Source organism: Poecilia reticulata, chromosome 9 (genome assembly GCF_904066995.2).
Source record: "Poecilia reticulata chromosome 9, P_reticulata-male-v2, whole genome shotgun sequence".
Taxonomy (NCBI): Eukaryota; Metazoa; Chordata; class Actinopteri; order Cyprinodontiformes; family Poeciliidae; genus Poecilia; species Poecilia reticulata.
Window position 1 is genome coordinate 24,782,879 of NC_088838.1, and position 9,689 is coordinate 24,792,567.

The 9,689-nt window shown below is 37.7% G+C and overlaps 1 protein-coding gene across 2 annotated transcripts; it reads left to right on the forward strand.

The window, feature by feature from the left end:
* The first annotated feature begins 2 nt into the window (after positions 1–2).
* On the forward strand, positions 3–8,850 carry izumo1 (izumo sperm-oocyte fusion 1). 2 transcript variants are annotated; one of them, XM_008418206.3, is made up of 11 exons: positions 3–92; positions 2,210–2,280; positions 2,366–2,579; positions 3,663–3,737; positions 3,886–3,969; positions 4,082–4,102; positions 4,210–4,299; positions 4,558–4,685; positions 4,865–5,015; positions 8,179–8,335; positions 8,665–8,850. In XM_008418206.3, exons 2-11 carry the CDS (start codon positions 2,251–2,253, stop codon positions 8,741–8,743), a joined length of 1,029 nt encoding a protein of 342 aa, XP_008416428.1. In that variant the 5' UTR covers positions 3–92; positions 2,210–2,250; the 3' UTR covers positions 8,744–8,850. The 2 variants fall into 2 exon arrangements, with proteins under 2 accessions (XP_008416428.1, XP_008416427.1); XM_008418205.3 differs by lacking the exon at positions 3–92 and adding an exon at positions 115–324.
* Positions 8,851–9,689: the final 839 nt, after the last annotated feature.

Sequence of the window (9,689 nt, forward strand, 5' to 3'; positions counted from 1 at the left end):
CGTCGTGGCTTGAACCCGCCCAGCCAATGCGGGGATTCATCCATGAACCCATCGCTCACATTGCACCGCAAGACAGACTCATGGGAAATGTAGTATGCAAACAGTTTTGGCTTTTGAAATGAAATATCCCATTTTTTATAGTGTTTTGTGTTCTCAAATTACAAATTCGGAGCAAAATAAATATCTATAAAGTAACTTTAGCCATTAAGATAATCAAGTCAGGTTTTACATGTATTAACACGACCTAAACATGCAAAATGTATGTCAGTTACCTTGAAATATTCGTTGTCATAGGAAACACTGAATATCTATTTGAGGCTAAAGGTAAGGTGGTAAGATTGCGATGACTGAGGATTTAATATCGTTTCAGTTTCCTGCTTTCACTAATTTAATTTTTGTTGTTTTTAAAAATAACTAGTTTGTTGCTTCTGTGCGATAAAAACAACACTTCGATAGGATAAAGTAGCTAAAAATATACTCAACTTCCTTCTTTAACTTATTAAAAACCTTATTACTTTTTACTTTAACCTTATATTTCCTCAAGTTAAAGTAAAAAGTACCAGTCCAAGATATTACTCAAGTTAGAGTAAAAACGTATTTAATTAAAAGGCCACTAATCATAACATTTGATGTAATATTTTAAAATGTTATAATCAGACTGACAAAAAAATAGATATTTGAACATTTGAGTATTTTAAAAACTAAATACAAATAATTACGAAATAATAAATTCAAGCAAGAGAAAAACATTTCCAGGCATTTTTTTTTAATATTAAAAGTAAAACATTACAATACATTATGTAATTTTTAAATACTGCATCTTACAGTAAGGTACTTCAATTTATGACTTATGGTGTTTACAGTATATTTATTGTCTCCAAATGGCTCAGTAGATAGAAAACAACATTAGAACAACATATTATATGTGCAAACACTATGTCACTTTAATAAGAGCTGCAGATGTGTGTCGTATGAATTTTTGGTTAAAATGTTTTGTTCTTCATTCCCTGAAGTTAACCAGAGTATCCAGAAAAGTAAGAGAGATGCTTCATAATGTTATTACTCAAGTAAAAATAAAAATCTTGATGCAGTGATAGTCCTAAAAGTGCTTTATTTCTACAAAGTTACTCAAGTAAAAGTAACAGAGTGAACATAATTAGTTACCATTCACTTCTGTAATTTAGCCAAGCACAGCAACTACCCAGAATGAATAAAAAGGTAAGATCATCAGATCAGGCGATATATTGCTGTGTCATTTTCTGCCACTGGGTGACAGCAACAAGCTACACACAGATGAGGTGGGCGATAAGGTCACTTTTCTCTCACTAAATCTAGCTAATTGATTAAATATGTTGCACTACCTTTCAGAAGTAGTCTGACTTGTTGAACTTTTCCACATTTCTCCACATAATACAATTTTTTGTGTTCTCAACCAGCTTTCCATGCTTAGAGAAGATCTTGTTTGTTTGTTCTTTTCACGCTTGGTCAAGCTGAATTTAATACAATTTGGAATAGAGTCTTTGGTAATCTTTGGAATAGATTACAAAATGTGGAAAAGTGACATGCTGTAAATACTTTACATACACACTGTAGCATAAATATTTTTGCAGGGCACTGTAGAAATCATGTTGGTGTTTCTGTTAATGTTAAGTGTGGAACAGCACCAGCAGTACCAACAGAGGGAAAACTTTCAAGCTTTTCAGTATTTGTATTGTTTATTTATATATTACTTATTTTAGAGGTCTACGTTATATTTTGGAAAGATTGGAAAGTAGGAATCTACTCAGACTTGATAAACTAAAATATGACAAAAAAAAAATGTATGTAGCAAATCAACAGAGGACTACAGAATCATTGTGAAGAAATGTCAGATATAGAATACAGAACAAAATAATAATAATCAAACCAGAATAGTTCAGTACCTCAGAAACTAACCACTGAGTCATGAGACAGGTTCAGTCAACTAGTTCTTGTTTCATCAGTAGTCATCAAATTAAAGCAGAGAAGTAGGCATATTTTTATCTTCTTCCTATTACAATGTATTCTAGTATCAAACAGTATTACAGTATGAGCAGGATTGCTTTGGTCTTGATTTGATATACGATTGATTTTAATTTTTTTTATATATTGTCTTCATTAAAAGTATGTTGAAATTGTTTGTGAACAACATTTTGGCCTTCAAATGAGTTAAAGTGCTTTTGTATTCCAGGTGAACTTACTAAACATCAGAAAACACACCCACCGCACACCATGGGGACAGTTATACCAAAAGAGCAATCGGTAAAGGTGTTTGCATCTTTAAAGTAATATTTTTTGATAATTCTAAATATTCAGATCTGCTGAACACATTCATTCTGGTTCATAGAGCTGCAGGGAGATGCTGCTGATTCTGGTGGTTCTGGTCCACCGCATCGTTACGTCTGCGGCCTGTCTGCAGTGTGAACGCTCCATCAAGACCATGCATGAGGACTACATCCTGTCTGCTTCCTCCGTGGAACAACAAATTATGTTCCAAATGATTTCCGATCAAGCCTTTGTGACATACAGGGAAACAAGTCAGAGTCGAAAGGGAGTCATTGGTGAGACTATAAACCCTGTACACTGTAAAATCTATTTAGTTCACTTTACTCATCTAACATATTTGTCATGCGCCATGTTAACTTATTTTTGTTTTACTTGTGTGGACCGCTTGATACAAATTTAACCCTGATAAGAGTTACTAGATATCTATAACAGCTTACTGCTTACTCATTTTGTCAGGTTCACTTAAATTAATCAGGTCAATTTTCTAGAATGAGTCCTTGTCCTTCCTCTCTCTCACATACTTCCTGTTTCATTAAGGTTTTATTGGCTCTACTGGCCTTTATTTATTTGAGAGTGTTCAGACAGGAAGGTGGGTAAAGAGAGAGGGGAAGACATGCGGCAAAGGTTATCAGGCCGGGATTCTAACAGCCACAGGACCTGCAGCAATGCAGCACGCCTCTGTTCCACTTCACAGAATTATTACTTCATAATTACCATCACTGTCGTTTGCAGGTGTCGCTCTTGTGTCAGATTTACAGGAATACCAGAAACACAATACCAAGGTTCCGGCTTGGGACTTTTGCATGTAAAAAAAAAATGCAATTAATTGCACTAATGGTCCCAAAAAAACGAAGAAAAACAAAGCATTAAATGGGGTGATATCCCTATGATATGTCAACACACTGTGGTAGTCCTGTCCTGTTATTGTTGGAAACTAAAGTTAGCATAGTGCTAACAGCGTAGCTTAAGATAAAATAATAAATTGAAACTTGTTCTGATTTTTGGCTATATGTGTATGCGCTCCTTTTAGTCTTTCTTCATGTGTCGGATGAGATACATTACTGGCCCCAGAAAAAAAATAAAAAAACTCAAGTAAAGCATTTGTACTTGGAGGCAGTATTGAGACAAAGTACTCTCCAACACAGAAAAAAAGCACAATTATCAAGTTGGAAGGACTTTTCAACCACAATTCCAAGTAACTTACTAAAAGTAAATGTTGATAGCAATTTGATGGAAACCGATATAAGTCAACATACTATTTTCATTTTGCATTTACACTTTATGTGATTGCTTGTTATTATTGTGTTTTTCTAAAATATCATCACCAAGAATTTTGTGTTTTTTTGGTAACTGCTTAGATCCAACCACGTTGTACAGAGCCAAAACTGAGTACCAGAGTGAATTTCACCGCTTCTTGAACGCTCCTCATATTGGTGAGATTTAAAGATAAATGAGAGGAAAACTGTTGCTTAAAATTAGTGAGTAACTGTTTCTGAATGCAAAGTAAAGTGATGAACTCAGATATTACTCATATCTTTGCATTAAATCTAACATCAGTGCATCCTGTCTCTGTTTTCAAAGAGTCTCTAAGACACGAAACCATTCAGATCATGGAGAAAGGCAGGAAGATCTTGGAGAAACACTTGGAAGCTTTCATCCCTAATGGTAATCAACTTGAACAGTAGCAAGTTCTGCCTGGCATGAAAAGCAAAGCACTTTGTGCAAGTCAGTGCTGTGCATTAGTTACGGTTCATTTTTCTGTTTCTTTTTCCTTCAGAGCTTTGCCCCAACAAGTGTGGTACGTTTGCTCTCTGATCCCACCACCTGTGCTGCTCCTGCCTGTGCAAACCGGGTTGAGTTGGCGCATGCTAACTGAACACGTGTGCATGCATGTGTGGCTTACAGGGCTTCTCAATAGAAGAGTCATGGATTGTGTCTCTTGCAAGTACAAGACGCACATCTGTCCAGCTGTGTCAGGCCAGCTGGACTGTGACGGTATGCTTTTATGCTTTTGTAGCTTAGTATTTATATGTTAGTGAGAGGGTTGATGAATGGATGGGAGTCCTACCTATGAGGTAGGAGGGAAGTCATTCTTGAGAGTGCATTAAAACATGTCACGGGTGTGGAAATGTGTTCTTGAGCAAAATCTGCTGCATGTCCATGTGCAGTGCTAATGAAGAAGATTACAGAGGTAATCCGGATGCAAATGAATAAAAAAGCTCCTGTTCTGCCCTCATCTCATTTTTTTCCCAGTGCATCCGGTGCAGGCAGAGGAGGGAGGCCAAGCGGTACTGAACTGCTTCCTTCCATGGCATCGTTTCCTTCTGGGAAAGCCAGAGTACCACTACTCCAGGGCTACTGGAGAGCTAGACACCAAAAAGGTCTCTCACAGCCGAAACATGTTATTGCAAAAGGAAGCATGCATGGCACTTTAAATTTCACTTTAACATAACTTTTAATAGCCCGAACAAAGTGCATGTCCTGGTTTTATCCCATATTTAGCTTTTTTGAAGCCACATTATTCCTCTTTGCTGTATCACTTCGAAATTTGTATACACAGCTGACTGAAAAGGATTTCCAGCCCTTGGTGGTGACACAAGACGCGTCTATAGTCCTGAATCAGCTTCATTTGGATGAACAAGGAACATATCGCTGCTCTCTGCAAGATGAAAATGGAGCCGTCTACTATCGAGCTTCTTTCCAGCTCACAGGTGAAGTCAGGTTTTATTACATGGCAGACAGTCGATGCAGTGCAGTGTATTTGCAGGAAGTGTATTATGCTCTAACACTGTGAGCGCGCCCACAGTGTAGTTGTGTCTTTAAAATGAATTAATTGGATTAAGATCAAGTTGAATTCAAAATAATATGCAAGGAATCAGAACAATCAGGAACTGAATAAGAAACCAATAAGTAGTATTTAATCTAGACAGCTTGATTTACAGGATAGGTGAGTTATACAGGCAGCTTGGAGTGCAGGCAGCTTAAACATGGAAAGAAGTTAATTGGTAGATGTACAGACACTCTGTAGACAATAGTAGAGATATAAGAGTACAGAAACTTCAACATTACAAACAGTGAAATAAAAACTAACAAAGGAACAGACAATCAGAAACTGAGATCAAGAAAATGTATTTAACAAGCAGAAATGGGTAAAGTAGCCAAAAATTGAACGCAAGTAAGAGTAGCTATATATATTTACACAAGTAATAATATGCTGAAGTAGTGTTGGCTAAAAAGTAACTGTCCAATAAATAACTGAAGTAAGAGTAAAAAAAGTATTTGGTAAAAAGGCTACAAGAGTACTGAGTAAATTATCTAAACATCAGTCATTTAATATTTAAAAATTGCATCATTCAATGGATCAAAATATAAAGTTATGTGGAAATGTGGGTATTTTAAAGACCAAGATGAAAATAATTCATATGAATAATATAATTACAAAAAACAAAATTAGGCAAAAAAATTAAAAATTCTAAATCAATTTCTTCCTATTTAAAATGTATGTAGCTTTAAGAAAAATCTGTGTATGGTCATTTTTTTGTTTTGGTTAAAAAAACAAGCTTGTTCAGACAGTGACATTACTGACAGTGGGTAGAGTATCCACTAGCAATACTTCAAAGTAAAATTACTCAACAGTACAGTAAAAATACAACTAAAAGTCTTTTTTTTTACAAAAAGTTGCTCAAATAAATCTTATATTTGAGAGTGGTTAGACAGGAGAATAATTAAAGAGAGAGGGGGAGACATGTGGCAAAAGGTCATCAGGCCGGGACGCCAACCTGTGACGTCGAGAACTAACGCCTCCATATTAATGCCTCCATACTAACGCCTCCATACTAACGCCTCCATACTAACGCCTCCATATTAATGCCTCCATACTAACGCCTCCATACTAACGCCTCCATACTAACGCCTCCATATTAATGCCTCCATACTAACGCCTCCATACTAACGCCTCCATATTAATGCCTCCATATTAATGCCTCCATATTAATGCCTCCATACTAACGCCTCCATACTAACGCCTCCATATTAATGCCTCCATATTAACGCCTCCATATTAATGCCTCCATACTAACGCCTCCATACTAACGCCTCCATACTAACGCCTCCATATTAATGCCTCCATATTAATGCCTCCATACTAACGCCTCCATACTAACGCCTCCATACTAACGCCTCCATACTAACGCCTCCATATTAATGCCTCCATATTAATGCCTCCATACTAACGCCTCCATACTAACGCCTCCATACTAACGCCTCCATATTAATGCCTCCATACTAACGCCTCCATATTAATGCCTCCATACTAACGCCTCCATACTAACGCCTCCATACTAACGCCTCCATATTAATGCCTCCATACTAACGCCTCCATATTAATGCCTCCATACTAACGCCTCCATATTAATGCCTCCATACTAACGCCTCCATACTAACGCCTCCATATTAATGCCTCCATACTAACGCCTCCATATTAATGCCTCCATACTAACGCCTCCATATTAATGCCTCCATACTAACGCCTCCATACTAACGCCTCCATATTAATGCCTCCATACTAACGCCTCCATACTAACGCCTCCATACTAACGCCTCCATATTAATGCCTCCATACTAATGCCTCCATATTAATGCCTCCATACTAACGCCTCCATACTAATGCCTCCATACTAACGCCTCCATATTAATGCCTCCATATTAATGCCTCCATACTAATGCCTCCATACTAATGCCTCCATATTAATGCCTCCATATTAATGCCTCCATACTAACGCCTCCATACTAACGCCTCCATATTAATGCCTCCATACTAACGCCTCCATATTAATGCCTCCATACTAACGCCTCCATATTAATGCCTCCATACTAACGCCTCCATACTAATGCCTCCATACTAACGCCTCCATATTAATGCCTCCATATTAATGCCTCCATACTAACGCCTCCATACTAACGCCTCCATATTAATGCCTCCATACTAACGCCTCCATATTAATGCCTCCATACTAACGCCTCCATATTAATGCCTCCATACTAACGCCTCCATATTAATGCCTCCATACTAACGCCTCCATATTAATGCCTCCATACTAACGCCTCCATATTAATGCCTCCATACTAACGCCTCCATATTAATGCCTCCATACTAACGCCTCCATATTAATGCCTCCATACTAACGCCTCCATACTAACGCCTCCATATTAATGCCTCCATACTAATGCCTCCATATTAATGCCTCCATACTAACGCCTCCATATTAATGCCTCCATACTAACGCCTCCATACTAACGCCTCCATACTAACGCCTCCATATTAATGCCTCCATACTAATGCCTCCATATTAATGCCTCCATACTAACGCCTCCATACTAACGCCTCCATATTAATGCCTCCATACTAACGCCTCCATATTAATGCCTCCATACTAACGCCTCCATATGTGGGTTGTGCTCTACCACTGTGCCACCACAGCAACCTCATATTTATCTTTTTTATTTAAGGTTGGAAGGCTTCCCTGCCATCACCCTAATCTGTTATTCTCTCTACAGATTATCTCTCAACCCGGGCAACTGGGCAACAAATCCAAAATGTTGCTATTACTTCCAGTCAGAGGAACCAGAATAATTTAAAACTTTTGGGGCTTTGGGGTTAACTCTAGATGGAGTTAGAGGATGGCGTCCTAATAACTCATTGTATTCTCCTGTGTTCTGTACTAACATGTATTGATGACCTATAAAAAGTGAGGTGTTTAATGATGTGTCTGTTTAGTGACTTTAATCTGAACAACAATGCTTGGTGTTAACAATCCCTGGCCTGTAACACAGACACTGACTCACATCTGTGTTTGTCCTCCTCCTCCTTCCCAGTCAAGCCTTTGCCTCTTCAGACCCACCAACCCTTCGTCACTCTGCCCCCACTGGCTCATGACGTCTACTCTCCTACAGAGGACCGGCTTATGGTACTCATTGTTGCGGTTACAACACTGAGTCTGGCAGCGAGCGTAGGCCTCATAGTTCTCCTGAGGTGAGAGACTTGGGTGGATGAGTGGGCGGGGATTCCCAGGAAGAGTGGAGGTGAAAAGAAGTGATACCAAGCAACATGTATGACAGACTAAATCATGTAAGGTGAATTAGAGCCAGCTATGATCTTAGATTGTATTACTAAATGCCAATTTATTAGACTGAGTGAACACAGCTCATCTGAGTCAGTCGACTTTTGTTATTTTGGAAAAAAAATGTTTTTTACTTCTTCCAGTAAGTGTTGTAAGTTATATTGATATTTAAAACCACAAGCATGTTTAAAAAAAAAACATTTTTCCTTAAAAGGGACTTTCTCTGTTATCCTTTCTGTAGGATGATGATGAATCGGCAGAAAGAAGTCAAAGACTTGAGGATCAAAAAGAAGAACAAACACACAAAGGCCACAGTATGATGTACACAGTAATTACACTTTAACATGACGGGAAAGGCATTGAGCAACTCACTTCCGTTTATAGATTTTACGCCATGATCAAATAAATTTTCCAGCATGAAAAGTCATGTCAAGTCATGTCTAGAAATGATATGAAAGTTCATATGGGTTTTGGTGCCATTGAAAAATGATAAGTCGCTTGAGAGTTGTAGATCTTGTTTTTATTTGGATCAGCTCATATGACAGAAAGTTGGCAGAAGAACAAAAGCAGAAATTGCTCAACACTGAGTTATTTCAGCTGCACTCAGACATTTACCTTCACATACGATCAGCATAAACTACATACTAATTTGGGCCTTTGGTGATTTATTTTAAACTCTATTTTTGAAGGTGGTATGAGTCAACAACAAAGGTGGTATGAGTCAATCTGATTTTGTAGAGGAACTTTCTTTAATCTACAGAGGGTCTAAATTTTAAATACAGCGACCATCAACAAACTCCTGGCATATTTCAGGGGATTTTTTTTATTATTGTTTTTTTTTTTCTGGCACCCTGGATCATATGCATATAAAACACATTTTCAAATAATCTAAGGTCAGTGATTTGAGGGACTATACCAGAGAAATAATGTCAGTCTCTGTTATTGACTCCAAAACCACTTTTGATGTGCACTTTTGGATTATTGTGCAATTAAAAAACCTTCTATGGTCAAGTTTCAACATGACCCGAACAGTGATCCATATAAATTTGGTCAGGAACATCTCAGAAACCAACAAAGCTGAAGTCTGTCATAAACTAAAAGATCTAAAGACACCAGTGTTAAAGTCCAGAGCTAAGCAAATTTGACATTACAATGCACTAGAAGTGACCAAAGCAAGTAGTGGCAGCATAGGACTTTGGGACTGTTTTGCATTAAATCACACTAAAAGGATCTACTAGTTGTAATTCTGTAATGATCAAAGTATAT